General features: G+C 35.9%; 1 protein-coding gene across 1 annotated transcript in view; it reads left to right on the top strand.

Annotated features, from left to right (window-relative positions):
- Positions 1 to 2,900: 2,900 nt before the first annotated feature.
- LOC104469327 (catenin alpha-3-like) overlaps positions 2,901 to 20,700 on the top strand; it is a gene marked incomplete at both ends in the record, with an annotated part of 51,757 nt that continues 33,957 nt past the window's right edge. The window contains 2 exons of the mRNA XM_010083790.1: positions 2,901 to 2,981; positions 7,940 to 8,092. Coding sequence (XP_010082092.1) covers positions 2,901 to 2,981; positions 7,940 to 8,092 — 234 coding nt within the window. The remainder of the gene's footprint in view (positions 2,982 to 7,939; positions 8,093 to 20,700) is intronic.

Raw genomic sequence — 20,700 nt, 5'->3', positions numbered from 1 at the left:
TTTCTTTAAGGAAGAATGAGTCTGCAAGTATGAAGTTACCCACACTGTGGACCTGTCCACATTCTACAGTCTGAAGCTGCATTTCACAATGTATTTAGTTCTTGGGGAAAACAGAAGGTGAAGAATAACTTCAGTTACAGTTAGGTTTGCTTCCTAGACATTGACTATGGACAATTATGTTAAGAATTTGCAAAGAAAGTTTTTTTTTCCTTGTTCACTGTTTAATATTTTTATGCCACTCACAGAGTGAGTTTATTTCATATTAGCTGCGTTGAAGATTTAGGTTTGCTTAGAGCCGGTTGTATCATTAGTTGGCACCTTCAAAGTTGGAATTTACTGGAGAACTTTAAAAAAATACCACTATTTTTCGTTGATTCTGGCTTCTGAGAAAAATAGGCTCTAAATATAAAGCTTTTAAAGGGTGTGCCCATGTGGAACTGCGTCTTTGTCATCTGAAAATGCATAGGCATAAGCTGAGTTGTATCCACAATGCTTTTACGGGTCCTGTTCACCTAGCAGTTTAGAAGGTATCAATTTTTTTTGTTAGGGTTGACAACAGCTTGCAAAACATAGTGCAAGAGTCATTATTTACTTCAGTTCCTATGCAAGTATTGGTATGAGAAATGGTCACATATACTGTGAAACAGAAAGTTAGTGTCTGCCTTTAGGGATTCCATGAAGGTCTCAAGGTGAAGTTCAGACCTCTCTCCAAGACCCATGTTTGGTCATCTGTCACCTGTAAACATTGTAAGCAATTTCAGAAACTGAAAGTAGTAACTAAATTTCTAAGTCAGCCTGAATATATAAGCTCGGTTTTAAAAAGTAATAGTTCCTTTTAGTTGATAGAGAATGTACTAATCATTTCAAGGCATTTATTGCATTATTGTAGTGGTTTTAAACCATGTTTAGCTGTGAAACACCACACAGCTGCTCACTAACCTCCGCTCTCCATCCCCCCCATCCCAGTGATGGGGTAGAGAATTAAAGGAGTAAAGGGAAAAGAGACTCATGGGTTGAGATAAGAACAATTTCATAACCAAACTACAATAAAATTGAAAATAATAATGATAATAATAGTAATATATACAATTACACAAATGAGTGATACACAGTAAATGGCTCACCACCTGATGACCAAGGCTCAGCCTGTTCCCAGCTAATGATCTTGGAGCAGGTAGAATCCTGAAACCACAATCCCAGAAAGAAGGTAAAAGCCCAAGCGTCCAAGAGAGCAAGATTGCCCCAAGAGAGCAGTGACTCAGAGAGAGGCGACCTGGAGAAAGAGAACTTCCAGGCAGACCCTCATCTATGTACTGGGCATGACGTACATGATATGGAATAGAACATTGCCCAGTTTGGGTCTCAATCCTAAACCTAAAGATCAATCCTAGGCTAGTGATTTGGGCTGTGCTCCCTCTCAGCTTCTCCTGCCCCTGCAGACACTGGCACAGCAGAGAAGCTGAAAAGTTGTTGACTGTCCTGGCAGCAACTATAAACATCAGTATGTTATCAGGCTTCTCCTCAGCACAAAGCCAAAACACAGCCTCTCACTAGCTACTATGAAGAAAGTTAACTCTGTCCCAGCTGAAACGAGGACAATTACACATTCACTTTTAATGTAAAAGCTCTTTCTTGATCGTATCTAGTCTTTGCTTTAGTATTAAGCATATTGCTTAGTTCACAGATTATTATTTTTGTTTTGCAAGGAGATAACTCTGAAGTATAATATATTGTATATAACAAGGTTATGCACCTAGGTACCTACCAAGATATTACTACTTTTATTTTCACAAGTATTTATTTTAGTATGATTTACAAAGTGAGATGGTCATGTTCATAATATAGACGTCCTAGTGTACTGTAACTGAACCCCAAATGTTCTGGTCAGTATACATAACTATTTCTGTAACATTTATGAGAATCTGATCCTTTTCCTGGAAATGTTACCTGTACTGACTTAAGACTTTGTGTAAAGACACTTTCACTGTTGGTGGTTTCTTTCCTTTGCACTGGGGCAGTTCAAGGCAGTGACAAATGATTGCTTTATAGAAACAAAGTTCATCAGACATTTTGGATTTTCATATAGTTTCTGTACTAACATGAAAAAAAAGATTATTCAAAACAACTAGTAGACACAGAACTGCTATGGTAATATTGTATAGACAAAATGCTGAGCACTACAATAAAAGTGTTAACTCCACTTTTCAAATAGCTAATAATGATATAAGCATTTTGCTTATAGATAGAAATAAAAAGTTAGGACTGTTTGGAAAGTATATAACTGATTCTCTTAAGACTTCTCAAATATCTCAAAAACTCAGTCTTCTATTGATGCTGAGAATTAATGTGTTGTTAATTGGAAGATTGTCCATTTTCATTGACAGTGTTAATTGACTTTGCCATTGCAACATCTTGGACATTTTGAAATTCACCCATTCTTTTTCACAGGAGTAAAATAATGAATGCTACAAACTAAATCACTACCAAATTGCATTGTGGTCATCTGAATACATAAATTGCTTGTTGAAAGAAAACGTGATTTTTCATATTAGTATGGTGATAATAGACTGGCATCAATAATAATAATTATATTAATGTTGTTGCATAAGTAACCCTGGACTGTAAAGAGTATTACAGTAATTCAGAAGATAATGAGTGTTTAATTTTGTTCCTATATACTTCTAGTAATGCATATGTTTTGATTCAGCAGATTACACTTAACATCACAAATTGTCATTCGGTGAATATTTCAGCACTGGCTCCTGAAACGCATTAGAATTCAAAAAATCCTTAATCATGTTTGATTTACCAAATGCTAGGATGAAGTGAGGACAGAAAGAAAATGCTTCCTAAGGGATCACAAATAACCTTTCATGTGTTTTCTATCATATTTATTACAGACTGACAAGAAAGAGAGAAGTAATGCCTTGAATGTTGCAATAGATAGTATGTGCAAGAAGACAAGAGACCTCCGCAGACAGGTAAACAACCTGGGGAACTGAAAAGGTTGAAAAGGAGACTCGAAGGATGCTTATCAAATTAGCTATTTTCAGTTTTTTAGGACTGTGTTTTGAAAATAAAAACTTATTCTATATTAAAAAACTGATGATAGTTACACTATTCCACAGAATATACTCATATAAATTTTGAAACTCAGGGAGAAAACCCTACCAAATTGTATTGGCTGAATATGTGTATGTTCATGGGCAAAATTTTGCATGTGTACATGTCTAAATATGTATTTATTTGCTATAGAAACATATCAGTAATGTACTTTGGACATCAAAATTCATTTTATTTTAAATAAGCTTGAATTATTACTGATTGTTGGAATGGATACCCTGAAGGGATCACTGGGCCATTATGTCTAGCTCTTTACAGTTGCGAGAACTCGTACAACAGAAAAGGGTCCTTGGAATATGTGGTCCACATTCCACCCACCCTTTTTGCATCCCAGTATCCTAAAATTGATGTGAGACATGGACCAAAATCCACAAATTCAGTGTACTGCAGAAGGTGAGCAGTAGACACCAGATGTGTTTACATCCTTTCTCTGCAAGGAACATCTTTGACAAAAATTGTAAATTACATTGAAAGTATATAACATGACACTTTAGAAAAGAGAGCTAGAAAGCCAGTAGTTCTTTCAGCTAGGCTGCCTTAACCAACTATATGAAAATTTACGGCTACAAGGAGCATGAGTACATGTTGCTTTCATCATGTCTGTAGCTGTATCTATATGTCAACCCTCTGGCAGAAGAATATCCCTCCCAACTTTGTGTACAGTCTTACAAGACAGCCTATGCTTCGAGATGATGAATAAATTCCTTCATGTCTCCCATAATCAGACAGGGGAAGCCTTAAAAGATTAGGTGAATATAAAAGATAAATATAGTGTTTACAACTAACTAGCTATCAAATTTCCTCTCACATTCCATCAAAAAATGTTCAGCTCAGACACCTGGTGGCTTGCACCACAAGCTCAGTGTGTCTAGGAGCTCTCCCGTTCTGTCTTACAGTCTCTTTCATGAGTTAATTAACCTTTAGCTTATAACAGTTTACTGACTCTGTTACAGTGTTTAAAATCTGTTCACTAATTTGTGTGTTTCTATAAACCTTCATTAAATGTTCAGGCTGAATGTAATCATACACAATTTACAGTCAATCTAGAACCAGTAGTTTTCTCTAGCCAGAGCAGCTCTATGGCTTCTTGCCATTTTCCAGTGCAAGGTATTTATGAGAAATAATTCATCTACTCCCTCCAATTCTGGGCTCACACATGTGAATTGCATAAAATTTTTTTTTTAGGAAGAGTGCTTACTGCATATCTTAATTCCTGAACTGGGAAACATGAAATTGTGAGTTCTGTGCCTGCAGCTATTGCAGTAGAGTCTTATTTGCTTTCAGTTATGAACATTCATTATTCTGTCTCCCAGCGCTTTTACTGGAAACATGAAAATTGTTATTTGGTCTACTCTTACAGCTTTTATAATACTTAAAAAAATTTTGAATTATACTCTGTGCCATAATTGGCATTACATTAGACTCATAGCAGATTCAAGGCTATTGGGTGCACAATGCACTCTGCTTTCAGTTACTGGGATTGCCTCTGCACAATTGCGGTTGAAGATGAAACCTTATGAAGTTGTATTTTTTTAATCTCTCCAGTGTAGTACACAATAAACAAAACCATCATATAAGTAATGGCCCAGTCACCACCTGATTATGGGTTGTGCCGTGGGCCCCTGTGGAACATCTTTGTAGACCACAGTGAGTAAAGGAAGGCTTGTGTCTGGCAAGACTTGAAGGCAAAAGTAGCTATCTCAAGAACAGTGTATTGTGGAAGCTGTAAAAATCTCTGGCTTTTCAAATTAAATTACTTGTATTCACTTCAAGAACTTGGCCAGTACTTGTGGGGTTTTTAAAATATTGTGGTTTGCTTTGATTTTTATTTGTATTGTGCCAGAGATGTGCATGTCATTTCTGTGTGTGCAGCTTTACCTAGATCACGGCTTCCCTGCCTAGTAGAGCTGGATGAATATTTAGGATGGAATTTTCTATTCATTCCAATTTCTAATTCTAAGAAATTGCCATACTCGGTCCTTACCTCCCAGTTGTTTCCCAGTGTAATGTGAATGGACTGCACACACATTTCTCCTGTGGTTGTTCCACAGTTGTGGTTGTTATTTTTTAATAAATGTGGTTTCTGAGGATATTTTTATATTTCTATGTTGCTGCTTCATCATTGATAGTTTTTTCTGAACACAAATGAGATTGCCTTTCTGGCATCCCTTGGAAATAGGAGAGAGAGATCCCTCGATGCTAACAAATCTTTAGTTTTTCCAGGACTTTTGCCAGTGTCATCTTGCGAGGCAATAGGCAAATAGAGGCAAACAGAGTTTTCTGTACTCAACAGGTTACTGATGTTAGTAGTGTTGCAAACAGCTGCTGGGATTTTCTTTTCTGCCTTCCACTGTTTGTTTTTGAGAACCTTTAGCCCCATGTTTTGTAAACAACATGTTTCTATGTTATTTTTAATGGACTTCAATAACAAAACAAAAGCTCTCCATGCTTTGGAGAGATCTTTGTCTGTTTATATGTCTCCCTATATGGCTACTTGGCTTTTAGCATTTTGCTCTAGAGGTGGCCAGAGTCAGAAACAGATACTGAGTCATGGAAAAAAGAACTGTTACGATTAGGATGATGAGAAAGAGATATTGGTTCAGATATTCCTTTTTTTTTTCTTTTTCTTTTTCCTTTCCTTGTTCTACATTGTATTTCTTTGCTCTTAGCTACACAGATCATCTTTTGAAAAATCTCTGCTTCATGTATTCCTTTGCATAGCTGAAACAGGAACATAATTTCAAACTTGATTGTATTCAGTAAAGCACAGAATTATCTTTTTTTTTTTTTTTTTTTTTTTGAAGATATGTTTCACTTTGTTTAATTGCAGGACAGAGGATTTCTTAGAACAAAACAATAATCATAATTTATATGTGAAAGGTTAATTAAACCAAGCAAACCAGTAAAAAGCTACAGCAAAGAATTATATGATGAGAGATAAAATTAGGCTGCTGGTTTGAAAATTGGATGCCTCAAGCTTACCACAAATGTGACCAGGGTCGTTGAAGTCACTGGTCCTCAAATAATACATTAAGGCTGCAAAACTCCTACAGTCTGGGCTATGCAGAACTCAAAAAATATTTCTCTTGGAGATAATAAATCATTGGCCATGAATATGGTTCCACATCTTTTTGTTGCTGATTATTGTAAATTGAAATCTTAATGTTTAAGCTGTGATTTCTCCAGGTCATATTCATGTATTTAATTTTAAGCAGGCGAGCATGTCTGTTGTCTTCAGTTGAACTTTTCCGACACAGAAATTTTAACAGGTAACTTGACAGGACTGGAGGTTTAATATATTTTGTTCCTGGTAGTGAAACTTTTTATTTTTGCTTTCTTTTTATTTTTAAAATTCAAGCCTGAATAAAGCTGGGAATTTGAACATGACAGTAAAAATCCAATTTTGTATTGGAATCCTATAGACTCTGACTTTGTAAATTACTTTTGAGAACATACAGTGTATGCAGATAGTATATCCTAATGTGATAAGCTACAGTAAGTTAGAAGACAAAAAAACATTTCAAACGTAAACTTACCTGTAATTTTTTTTTTGAAGATTTGTCTGTCCCATGTTCCTGGTGAGTCAGTGAGAGTTGGCTTCAGATGGCGAGGCTATCCAAAAGCTAGTGGTGGAATTCATATCCAGATCTTGTCTTGATAATCAACAGATTTCTCTAATATTATTTCTGCTGTACATGTTCACTGCCTTACCTACAAGGACAGCAGCATCAAAAAGATTGTGTTTTTTTGCCTTTTTCTAGCTGTAAGAGTCTTTACTTCTACTGAGTTTTCACATAGATACATTGGCGCAAAATGCTGGGTGAAAACGCATCCTTTGGCAACAAACTTGTCAGCATGCAAGAGCTTAAAAGGCTTAAAAGCCTTTTGTGTTCTCCTGTGTTCCAATCAGTGTCTTTTATATCTATTGTAAAAATAATGTTTTGCAGTAGGAAATTCAGTGAACTTGGTAATTTAGTTGCATTGCATATATTGTTATGATTGGTATATTTCTCGTAGTGTTCTATGATTAAAATGCCATGTGTAGGTTTATGACATGGAAAATAACCTCTGTAGTGGTGTCCCAATGATCAGTTATAATCCTGTATGAAACCCAATTTAAGAGAGGTAATTTGTAGCAGAATGTTACACTTCTTTAATAATTTAAGTAAGAAGTTCAAGAACAATTAATTTAAATAGAGGAAATTGAACTTCAGACTAATTTATAGTTCTTCTTGCTCTATTAATCTTTTATCAGGTGGTGTAATCAGTAATGTCATTGATCTAATTACCATGAAGGCTACCATTTTGCTAATCAAACTGTATCACTGGGTTTTCCAACAAGGTAGAAAATATTTGGACAATTTTGCAATTATGAAAACGTGATGTAGACTATTTTGTGAGTACAAACATAATTAAATTAATATTTTCTTTGTAAAATGAAATAGTCTTCTCCCTTGGCAACTGAACTTCAAGAGGCAATACCCAGGAGATATAAGGTTTGGTCTAACAGTAGTTTTTCATGTGTGGAATCACTTAAGTGGTCTATTCATCAAAGAACATGAATATTTGTTTGTCTCCCTTGATTTCAACAGAGCCAGTACATGTTTTATGTATCTGTACTCACACATACATAGTGGTATATTAAAATTGTCCTTAAAATTAAGTAGAGTTTTCTGTTTAATAGATAAATTGCAGCTGCAGTAGGTTTCAGACACATAATCCTGCAAATACAGTGTGTACATGTTTATGTTATAAAATACTAATGAACAATAAATAATACAATTAGCAGATACTAATGTAATGCTTTTTTTTGCAGCTCCGTAAAGCCATTATAGATCACATCTCAGACTCCTTCTTAGATACCTCTGTTCCGCTTTTAGTTCTCATTGAAGCTGCTAAAAATGGAAGAGAGAAAGAAATAAAAGAATATGCTGCTATATTTCGAGAACATACCAGCAGGCTTGTGGAGGTATGTTTGATGAATTGCACTTCTCTTGAATGTATGGTGTAAGTGACTTGCCATTGCATATTTCCTTTGCTGGCAGATATACAACAACTAAGCCTGGCATTTCAGGAAGGAATACATAAATGGCCTAGGGTGATAGTAAAAATACTCCATATTTTATATAATTGTATGCAGTAAGATGGTGAGCTTGGCATTTATATAGTATTTCATTGTATAAAAATTGGGTGATGGGGAATTCTAATTTAAGAAATTAGTGTAAGCCTTTCTACAAAGATATTCAGTGGAAACTTGATAAAATGTGTGATTCTAAGGAGTATTAGCTCGAAGTGTTCAGAATACTACCGAAGCTACATGATACACCATATTAGTGTTAGTTGTTTGCCAGCTTTCTCACTTGGAAAGTTAATAGCCTGTGCAATTACATGCCGAAGAGGAAACAGTGCACTGACACACAGTTTAGAGCTGTGAGCCCTCTAGCAGACTGAAAGCATGTTTGCATATATGTTGAATAAATTCACTCACATGCATTATATCCTCAGTATTCACTTCTAAAGGATATAGTTCTTTATTACTTATAAATTATACCTCTTCCTCACTTAGAAATTTGTAAATAGAATTTGGGGGAGATTTTAGTTTGTTGGACAATCAGTGCTGTAAATGTGACTAAATGTTCACTGACTTAAACTCCTTCAAACTGAAGCTTGAAACACTGCTGGAATACTGAAGCAATGGATTTTGCAGGAGTATTACCTGAAGTGCCTGTACAGAATATGTTGCTAATTTTTGTGGGGTTTTTTAAGCTTTTAGTGCTTTTGTGTGCGGTAATGCAAAAATGGGAAAAATCAATGAATTCACTCTGTGGCTGAAAATCTACTTGGGAAAACTCTGTCTCACAATGAATTCATTAATCTTGGGTGATCTACAGATAATGAGAGACAAATAGGTAAACAGCTAAAGGAAGAGTGTTGCATTTATGTTTCTCTTCATGGTTGTCTAGTTACAGAATAACACTAGTTATTATTCTTCAATTTACAAGTCTCATTTTGACCATGCTGCACAATCAAATGAAAGCTAAAACACAACCCCAAATTTTTAAAAGTTTTTCAGATTTTTAATACTGAAGCTAAGCCAGCCTGAAGTGGCTTGATTTTTCAAAAGGGCAGGTGATCTCTAACTATCAGATAACTTTACTGAATTTGGCAATGAGTCCAGCTCAGATGAAATACCCAAATCATTATTCAGTTTAGAAGATGTGAACCTAAAAATACAATATTCATTTCCTTTCATGGGTTTGGATTTGTTTCCCAAATGCAAGGAAGAGCTGGCCATCAGGGTAGGTTTGTGGTTAAAGGGGCTGATGACTGCACAGGTACACTGCCTAAAAAATCTACAAGGACATATAGCATCTGCCTGTGAACATAAGACTGCCTGGAAGATAGCTGTACTTGGTGATGTAGGAAAAACTACAGCAAAGTTTCACAATTCCAGAATAGTTGCTACCTAGAAAGGAAGAAACAATAAAGTTGTCGGATGTGCTTTTTCAGCATAGACATTACTAGTCCATTTCACAGTGTCCCTTCTTTGAAGTGATAACCAGACTAGGCAGTGATGCCACAAAAACTTACAGAGATGACCTTCATTCACCTCAACAAATGATTACTTCAGAACCCTCTGTTTTTACCTAAAATTATTATTTAAATGCTATTAAGCAGAACAGCCTAAGAGGGAAAGTACGTGTATGGTTCATGGATGTAAATAGTAATGGAGATTCATTTATCCAGGTTATTCTGAGGACATCAGACATTTATTTTACAATCAAATTAATAAATCATAAAGAAATCATGTGAGGGGATAAAAGCAAGAGTCTCATGACTTGTGTAAGAGGGGTTCTATTACATGGTAGATTGATCTTCCTGTATGTGTAAATATACAGTGTGTGTATATTTATGCTGTGACTTAATATGCTCCCTCCAGTGAAGAAAACATACCTTTAAAAATGTTTTAAGCAACTGGCTTTCAGAGAGACTGTACACCGTGCCACCTCTCATTGCTGAATTAGTTGTTCCAAATTGTTGCTTTACTGGTGCTTATATCATATGCTGCTATTGAAAATTAATGTAAAATATATGTAAAGTTGTCTTCTGGACATATACTAGAACTTAAGTATGTTATTTAAAAGTTGCTTATACTGGTTTAATGCACTTACCAGTATCTCTAAGAGAGAGCCTGATTGATGATAGTCAGTGGGTTTTTGATAAACTGTACTGCTAAACTCTCCAGCAACTTAATTAGATATAGTGGTACTGCATCCCTCAACTGCTAGCCTATCAGATGTAAACCACGACAAAAATGAAAAACTATTAACAGCTAAGCAAGTGGCCTCAAAGGAGCTTTGTACATCTAAACAGATTTATCTGATTTTTTAAGAAAAATTCAGTTATTTCCAAAAGCATCATCAAAGAAAAAGAATTATGGCAGCTGTTTTGTGGAAAGTGTAATACCACTTCAATTGCTATAAATGCTATAACATTTAAATACATTAGAGCTGTAAATTGGAAGCATATTTTAGTTTTATTTGCCTAAAACCTGTTAAGCTGAAAAAATACATATATTTTTAAATTGACAGTAGTAGAGCACTGCACTGTTGCTTTAATTTGTCAAGGAGTATAACAGATAGACAAATATAGATCTCACTAATGTAAGAGTGAATGTAATGTACTGCAGAAGTACACACATACTTCAGAAACTCACAAGTGGCAAATATGTATGGAGCTTGGTTTCCAGCTGAACATGGGCCTATGCATAATGGATATTCCACAGAAATCAGATATACCTAAAATGTTTCCAAAATCAGGGAGCCTGATCCTGCAAGTTCAGGACAGATGGAAAGGAGATGAGTTGGCTTTGAATCCTTGCTACTTCTATTATCCATTTATTTATCAAAGAATTTACTTTTTCTTGGTGAAACTTCTAAAGTATAAACAACACCTGTCCCCTCTGTCATTTCCTTCTTCAGTTGTCTGTTTTCCAAGTTGAGTATATTTGGTCTTTTTAAATTTTCCTTGTTTGGAAGCCATAAAAGGATCACCTTGCTGCCTTCTCTGTACCTTTTCCAGCATCTTCCATCTCACGAGGTGGTATGTCAGAACTGTGCATGCTATTCAAGATATTTGATTGCTTTCATGACGTTCTCTGTTTCCACATCTATTTAATTCCTGACAGTATTTCTTCTGACTGCTGAACACTAAACTGCAACTTCCACGGAAAGTTTGTATGATAGTCTCAAAATCTTATTCCTTATTAGTTCCAGTCTGCTGAGGTCCATCATATATATGTAATACTTGATTTTTTTTTCTCCAAAATGACTCACTTCGCATCTCTCTAGACTTGATTTAATCTTCTGTGTTATGATCTAGTACCCTGATGTCCTTTGCAAATCTTCATAATTAGTTCTTTTATTTACTACTCCAAATAGTGTGGTAAAAGATGCATGCAAAAAAATTAATAAGTGAATGCAGACACTGTGGCCACAAGGAAATTTCTGGCTCACAGCTTTCTCCCAGTTTTCTGATGGTTTGTTCCTGAGTATAATAACAATGCTAATCTGTCTGTATCAGCTGAGAATTACTGGTTACTCAGCTGCCCCAGGTGCTCGCAAGGCCCTAAATTTCCTCCTCATCTTATTCTTGGAGAACTTGTAGGATCTACATGCCTGGATCTCAGTACTGTGTACACAGTACAATTAGTAGTCTAGCTCTTTCTTGGCAACCTCAGGGAGGGCATTCTTCCATTGCCTCTGTGTATGGAAACAGGTCTGTCCATTTCTGCTTGATTTTAACATTGCTCTTCTAAAAGATATTTATGGTGTAAAAAGCTTTGTATTTCCTTTTCATCATATAAAGGTAACTTTTTGATCTTGAAGATAGGTGCTGTGAAACCAGCTGTATGTGCTGTCGCTGAATTCTCTCCAGACTGAGGGAACAGGTTTTTTAAAAAAAATGTAACTTTTGCTTAATTCAGTCATGAGTTCAACTTCAGTAAGTGTTTTGTTTTAAAAAGTGTCTCAGCTCTATCCTGTTAAACACACTGTTCCAGCTGAACATATTCCACGCATCTATGAGGCTCAGAACAACATTGTTGTGCTGGGGTGATGATGTTAGTCTTGCACCAGTAATGATTTTGGTAATATCAATTGAAAAATTGAGACAGGACAACATACTGTAATAAAGAGGTGATACTGCATTCTCAAAAAAATCAGTGAGCCATAATTTGAATCAGCGTAGTTTTATTACCTACTCTAATATGTCCTCTGTAAATATTGATGTACACTTTGTTATTCTATAACTCTATCAGTTGTAAATGATGCTATTGTTGCCATATTGATAAAACCAGCAGTGTTTCATTTTCCTTCCATGATATTTCATTTGATTACAGAAATTTGCAAAATAAATTTCGGAAGCTGGTCCACAAAGAACTGTGTATTTGTGTAGTCAGATCTCCAGTCACATGAAAATTGATTTAGTATTGCAGCCAGCAAGTCCAACAGTGATAGATAATTTTGATGTTACAGGATTCAGACATAAGTCCATTTTTAAGTAAAAACAAACCATTGATATTTATGTTATTTACAGTTTAAGCATTTACTTGTCCACTCAAATTAAAACATGTTCTAAAAATATTGCGCCCCTCCCTGCTCCCCATGCCCACCAGTATCACTTCACTTGTCATTTTGCTTGTTTTGTCTTTTTTCAAAGTTGAAAAAGTCAGGTAGATATTCTGAGATTAGATTTTGATGGTCTTTTTTCAATTTAAAACCTTATTTACCCTGTTTACTCTTAACCCAAAAAAAGGTGTATCTTGCTTATATTAAGTGCCTGTCTCTCCATTGACTACATGACTACATGACTAGTTTAGTCTGGGTGTCTAATTTCTAGATAGCTGAAGTGAGGTGAGATGAATTGTACCTTGGGAAGTAAGTGTTGGTCTGTTTTGAGGCATACATTATGTTGCATTTTCTTATGGTCCATATAGCAGTCTTTAAGCAGGTTTATCGTATTTTTCAGTGCATTTTTTGCATTTGTTTCTGAAAGATCAATGGTGTTCGAATAGTAGGTTATGATATTGTTTTGTATATAAATACAATAGACTGAGTTGGACGTTATAAAAACAAGGTTCGTTTTCTCACAAAGGTTTCTCTAACAATGAATTTGTTGTGGGAATTAGAAGTAGCACTTTGAAGTATCAAGAGATGTTTTCTGTGGTTTCTATTTTAATCTGAAAATGAAAACTTCTCAAATAGAAACAACAGGTCTTGAGAAAGAACATACTTTTTTTCCCCTCTTTGATTATAAAATGTTAATTGAGCTAGGCTAAATTGCTCACTATACTGACTGTACATATTACAATTTAAGAAACAGTGTCCTCATAGGCTAGTGACCTCTGTACATCAACTTGAGAATTAATATCTCTTACAAATATCTCTCTTCTGAACTAGCATATGGAAGTTACAGTCTTTCCTTTAAAAATTTCTTTAAGACATAACTATAATACAGTTCAGAAGAATGTATATAAATTCAGTGAACTAGAAAACATCAGTGGAATGGAAAGACTGAACACCACACCACATCTGGGGCAGTGAAGTTTTCAAACGTAGTAGCAACTACAGGTAATATTTTATTTCTTGTTTTCTTATGTTTTTTCTTTCCTGAGTTTAGTAAATACTCTGTGTTCTTACTGTAGAGGTTCTAGCTTCTGTTAAGAAATGCATACAGTTGGGATTTTAGCCACACTTACCAGGAATATTGGCTGGTGCTTTGTGGACAGTGCAAGTATTCAAAAAGCTCAAACAGTGGCAAAGTGTTTGAGATACCTTGGTTAACATCTTTGCACTATTATAGCTGTACAATAATTGCACAAAACAGAATTTCTTAGTTGTAAATGTGAGTAGTATCTTAAAATATATGGAGGAAGTTAAATAGTCCTAGTTACACAGTAAAAAGAAAAAAAACATTAAAATGCCCACTTTGGCTATTATGTTGAACACTTCCCACATATGAAATGGACACTCAGCAGCTGAAGTATTTTCATGAGTACCATAAAGGTCACATTAAACATTCTTCAGATGGAAGTTATTCTAGGCTACACTGCCTTATATTGCTCATATACTGCATCAAATATTCGTAAGTCTGAATATTGATTTTGTGACATTGAAAAACTACGATATATTGTAGAATGAAAAAAGCAACCAGATTTGGGTTAAGATTCTGTCTGTACTCTAAGTCTTTTTCTGATAGCCTTGGCTAAAATAAAATCCCAAAACATGTGTTTCTGGTAGAAAATTGTTATTTATCAGAATTCCTTATTATAATGCCACAATTTTGGTAACCCTGTTTCAAAAAATGAACATTAACCACCTTGAGTTTTCACACATTTAGGTTTTGCTTTTAAATGCCTTTTAATTTAAAATGTTACAAGTAAATTGCAAATCTAATTGAAATATTTGATTATATGGAAACATTTTCAAACTGTCTTGTCTTCCATAAAATTTCAAAATTATCTCTGGTCTGAATATGAGCACAATTTAAAATTATGACTATTATGACAAAACAATAATGAAAAGGGGACTTGATGTCTCTTGTAAGACATGCCTGTTTGTAGTGAATATAGTGTTCTGCCCTGGGGCTCATTTCTACCAAAGGCCAAAACAAATTCTGATATTGAGAGAACAAGTATGTAAAAGTGAACAAAAGACAGGTAAAAAGGAAAACTGGAATGTCACATCTGCACAAGGATAAAAGCAGGTCCTCTGTAACTAGAAGTTTCTTATTTGGGAAAGCTGACAGGCTGAGCTGATCTATCAAAGATGTTATGCTTTTTGAGAGGGGGAGTGATAGGCTGGGTGAATTTGAGATTAAAAAATGAATTTGATGGGCGCAGGGAAGAATCCTCTGATTATCTTTTCTTTTGGCACAGGTGCAAATCTCTCACTGCACTGTTTAAAGGTCAGCTGTATCAAGCAGAGGCTGAGAGATTTAATAGGAGAAGTGGAGGCAATGATGAAGTGAACTTTGTGTTCTTTATCTGTTCTCTCAGTACATGAATATGTCTCATTCTCTATAGTTTGATCTAACAACACTGACTTCAGATCTACTGCTCTGATACATAAACTTGAGGGTTTAGCCTATTGCCTAATTCTTGCCCTTGTTTTTTTCAGTTTTGATTGTGTTCCAATGCTGGCTTCTAGGAATCAGGATTTCTAAGGCTGAATCTGTTACAGTAACAGACAGAACATATATTTAAGCGCATCAGTGTTGTGATGTGTTGATATAGAACAGCAAAGGCATGCAGGACATAGAGTGTTGTTTAAAAAGAAGTTTGCCTGTTAATATACAGTTTTGCAGTGCAGGAAATCCAGCACATCTAATGAAGGTGAATCCTCCTTAAGAAATCATTCTTTTTAAATGAAGTTAAAAGATGTAAAGGAGGAAAAATCTTGAGTTATAAATATATAGAGAGAGAAATAGTTTTGTGACTTTGTATTTGAACAAGATACAAGTTGCGTAGGAACAAACTATACAAATGCTGACAGAATCTTAAATTACTTTTTGAAAAAGTTTGTTAAGATTTTGAATAAAATAACTTGCTGGCTCTTGTTGCTTCAGCCACTTCTAAAACTAGCTTTTAAAAAGGTGAGACTGATGTCCTGAATGTGTTGGGAGAACTTTGCTTCATAGCTTATAATTTGGGTCCAGGCACTCCTTGCTAAATACAGGACTCCTGTCCCTTTACATGGAGAGATTGTCTCTGGATAGCAGAGCACAACAATAAGGATAAAAGAATTTCATTTAAACCACCTTCACTGGAGAGTTCGTAGCTTTTTGCCACTCTAACATGATCAAACTATTTTGTGTGGAATAACGGCAGTCTGAGATTGGCATCTTTCTTATTTTAATTGTAAGTATAAATAATTTTTTGTTTATTATTTAAGGCTTATAGTCTTTCCTATTTACCTAAGAGCTGGACCCAGAAAATGTGTTCGAACTAATGTTAGCCAAACTCATGGAATTGCTTGTCCTTCACAACAATTAAGTTCTTCAAAGGTAGCATTCATTTCATTTGTGTTTCAGTAGCACTCTGGAGACTCCAAGAAATATCTTGGTCACTAGATTTGGGAAAACAGATGGGACAGACAAACTGTGGGAGGAAACAGAAAGGGAGAATTAATCTGTCATGTGGATCAATGGCGGAGGCTGGAATAAAAGAGAGATAAGTGAATTTAGCTAACTCAAAATCAGTCACTATTAAACTCAGTTGAGAATGTCCATGTAAGGGTTTATCTGCATTAACACCTTCTATTTAGAATACCATTAATTGGTGCAATTTCTATAAAGAAATTGAGGTTTGAGACATATATAGATATAAAAATTATTTTTCATTCAGTACTACAACAATTGCAATGAAATTTTGGCAAACATTGTGGAAGTACTGACATATGGTACAAATGAAATGTTTTCAGGGTTAAACTTATTAACCAAAATGCTTGCAAAACCCAGCACAGTGGAAATAATAGTCAGTATTTGGTAATCAAAATTAATATATACTGACAATAGCCCATAATACACTTTCAGTGATATCATCATATAATTAAATGTGTCAAAATAGCAATTAAAGACCCCAAGTTGAGGAGTGTATCATCATCCCTACTTTTGCATTACAGTTGAACTTCTATTAGTCGTGTACGTAACCATGCACAGCAGATGTCAGTAGGATGCAGAATCCTGTTGTACAATGTGATCTGTGGACACAGAACTTAAGTGTGGTTTTCTGCTTGCAAAAGCATATATCTAAGTATGAAACATAAGGCAGTTGACATACAGAGATATGCATGCATAATATTGGTCAGCGTTTGGGGAATAAAATGTACCTGTCAGCAGACTAGGAGGAGATTTTTTATAAATAAGATGAGCACTTTTAAGCATGATCAATACTTATGAGTGGGAAATGCATTCTCATTACATTACCATACTAATTTCTAGAATCAGTCTATCCTTGACAAATTAACTCTTATCACACACATTTTTAATTTTTTTTTTACTCTTATTTAGCTAGTTAACACAGTACTTTGTTTTTGAGAGGAAAACCACCATCAATTTGCTAATTTGTATGCATCCTCCATTTGTGTGATTCAGAATTCCCATTTTTAGCACTCTCCTCTTTTTTGCCTGACTTTTTCACTTTCAAGAGAGACCAGTGTGCAGCCTGCCTGTTCAGGCAGCATTTAGTTAGCGGCACATCCATGAGATCTGGTCAGCAGAGATTTCTTGCTTGTAGTTTCTTTGTTGCTGCACTTCAGATAAATCCAAACATCTTAGTGGATCCATTTTAGCAATCCAACTGCCGACTTTGCTGATTTTAGCAACACTGTGATTAGATAGGTCTTTAACAAGCAATACCAATCTAACTACAAACCAAAAACATACACTTCCTTATTTTACTTACAGATAGTTTTTTTGCAACTTTTAAAAAAAATCTGACTTTTAATGTCTGGAACACAAATTTAATGCCAGTAAGCCCAAGAGTTAGGTCTAAACCCCTGCTTTCCCATATCAGCTAGAATTAATTTCTGTGCTGAACGCTCCAAGAGTCCTTCAGCAAACTAACCTGCTTATTGACATGATGGGACAGGTGTCGATAAACAGTATAGGCAGCCGTACTGGTTACAGCCCACAAACTCTCTGTTGTCAGGGGTTGCTCTGGTTGGTTGGTTGTTTGCAGATAGCATGCAAAAGGGAAGCCTAAAGATGGTGATAGCATTTGTGGGGTGTGTGTGGAATTGTTTCTAAAATTAAAGGCAGCACAGGAAAAATGCACAAATGCTTCAAATACAAAAATGCTTTACATTTTAAGAGAAGAAGAGCCTGACAACAGGCTTCTTGATGTATTGGAGCTGGTAGATGGATGCTTAATAGAGAGGTAATGTGGTCAAAAATAGTGAATTAAGAAAATTTAATTCACCAAAATTAGCTTTAAGTCAAGTATGTACTTCTAAGTGTGTGTGAATTTTAAGACTTTGAACCTTGCTATTTTGGGTTTAACAGAGTTCCAGCACCTTGCAGCAAGTCCTGAATTCACAATGTGAGAATATTTGCACCTTTATGTAATTAATCAAATAAGGCCCAACTTTTCTATTACTGATTGAGCTTCAGGTGATAAATGGTGACATTTTCATTAATCCTTTTAATCACAGCTTTTACTGCGTAAGTGTGAAGCAATGGAACAAAAGATAAATAAGTCAAAGATTTATCAGACTTTCTATGTCTGAGAGGCATATTTCAACAGCTAGAAGTGTCAGCCACCTAGTATGGTGAGGCAGGATGTACTATCTCTGACAGGGAAATTGTCTTGCTTCACCATGGACTCCACATCTTAATACACCTGGTTAACATTTTTGCTGATAGTGTAAAGACAGTTGACGCAAGCGCAGTGGCAGTGACTTTTTTCTTGTGTTACTGTAGAAACCAGATTTAGAAGTTCCTCAGAATCTTAGAAATTGTGGTAACTGTGCTTCAGTCTTACATCCCCAAAAGTCTCATAGTTTTGACAGTACTAATCTGTAATGAGCCAGTCACCTATAACAGCATAATTCTGAAGGTGCTAAAAAAGGCACACATCATCAAAATGTTAACATCAGTTTTACTAAACCTTGTGCTTCTTAAATAACAAATATCTCTGTGAGTGTGTGTAATTTTTAGGGTTTGTTGGTTTGATTTTTTTTTTCCCCTTGGAACACAGATGCTGTGGTAGGAACATGATGTGTAGTGACAGGATGAGGGGTAATGGTTTTAAGCTGAAAGAGGGTAGATTTGGGCTAGATATTAGGAAGAAATTATTTACTGTGAGGGTGGTGAGGCACCGGAACAGGTTGCCCAGGGAAGTTGTGGATGCCCCATCCCTGCAGGTGTTCAAGGCCAGGCTGGATGAGGCTTTGAGCAACCTGGTCTAGTAGAGGGTGTCCCTGCCCATGGCAGGGGGTTTGGAACTTGATGGTCTTTAAGGTCCCTATTAACCCAAACCATTCTATGATTCTATGATACCTGGTGAAAGAGGAGGTTTATTCCTGTCAGTGGAGGTGATGAATATACTTTGTTCTACGTGACCCTCTATGTAAATCATCAAAAGTGCATCTATTAGAGGCTGTTATCCTTCTCTCAAACAATCTGGCCCCTATTGGTTCAAATTGGCCAATGGGATCTCAAGTTCTTGAGAAGAGAGAAACATATCTATGTGTATAATACATATATGTGTGTGTATGTATGTATGCACAGAGAATAGGTTTGCATTAATTTCACCTCTTTTGGAAACCAGATTTCTAGCCTAAAACATTGAGGTTTTATTGTAAGTTGTTATTCCACTGACTAAAAGAACTCAAGAGACATATGGATGATAGGGAGGTGATTAAAGACTGCCAACACGCTTTCACAAAGGGCAAACAGTGCCTGACTAATCTCAGTCATTCCTTCTATGTGGAATGACTGAGTTGGTGAATAAGGGAAGAGGAAGCGATGTTGTCTGTCTTGACTTCTGTAAGGCGTTTGACACAGTCCCATACAACATCCTTGTTGCTAAATTGGAGAGGGAAGTGTTTGATGCATGGACAATTTGATGCATAAGGAATTGGCTGTATGGCTGCATCTGAAGAGTTGTAGTCAAAGCCTTATCTTCCAAATGTAGATCAGTAACAAGTGGTGTCTCTCAGGAGTCCATAGTGGGATGGGTACTGTTCAATATCGGTATTAATGACATAGACAGTGGGATTGAATCACCCTCAGCAAGTCTGTGGATGACATTAAGCTGGTGCAGTTGATATTCTTGGGGAGTGGACGCCATCAGGGAGGACCTTGACAGGCTTGAGGAGTGGGCCCGTGTGAACCCCATGAAGTTCAGCAAGGCCAAGGGCAAGGTCCTGCACCTGGGTTGGGGCAATCACCAGTACCAGTACAGACTGGAGGATTAATTGATTGAAAGCAGCCCTGAAGAGAAGGACTTGGGGATATTGGTAGCTGAAAAATTAAATATGAGTCTGCAATCTGAGTATTCAGCCCAGAAAGCCAGAAGGCCCAGAAAGCGATCTTTAACAGGAAAGCTGGGTGGGTTTGGTTTTGACAGCTTAGCTGAGACAAAAGGCATATACTGTTGTTTCCCTTTGGTGTAATTAATCTTCTGCAGAAGCTCTTTAAAAGAAACTGAACAACAAACTCAGGCAATATGCAATAATGTCAATAGTTACTTCCAAGGAGATCGCATTGCTCATTTTAACATCATTATATTAAACTGCTTTTTAAGAACTGTGAGCCTAGTATTCAAAATATGGAGTTCATGATAAATTTCTAAAACTTTCTTGTTCTTAAAAACACAGGCCGCTCTTGCTAGACACCAGAAGCCTCCTTGCTAGACTCAAGTAGGACAGAATTAAAGTATTTAGACATGTTTTCTTTTAACGAACTGTCCTCAGTCACAACCCTATTAGCTCTTTTTTACTCAGCTGGTCCACTAAAGTGACAGATGGACAGAAGTAGCCATCTCTCATGTACTTTTGTCATGGGAAGTTCACC

This window comes from Pterocles gutturalis, unplaced genomic scaffold, assembly GCF_000699245.1.
Source record: "Pterocles gutturalis isolate BGI_N339 unplaced genomic scaffold, ASM69924v1 scaffold31621, whole genome shotgun sequence".
NCBI lineage: Eukaryota > Metazoa > Chordata > Aves > Pterocliformes > Pteroclidae > Pterocles > Pterocles gutturalis.
This window is presented reverse-complemented; position numbering and strand designations above follow the sequence as displayed.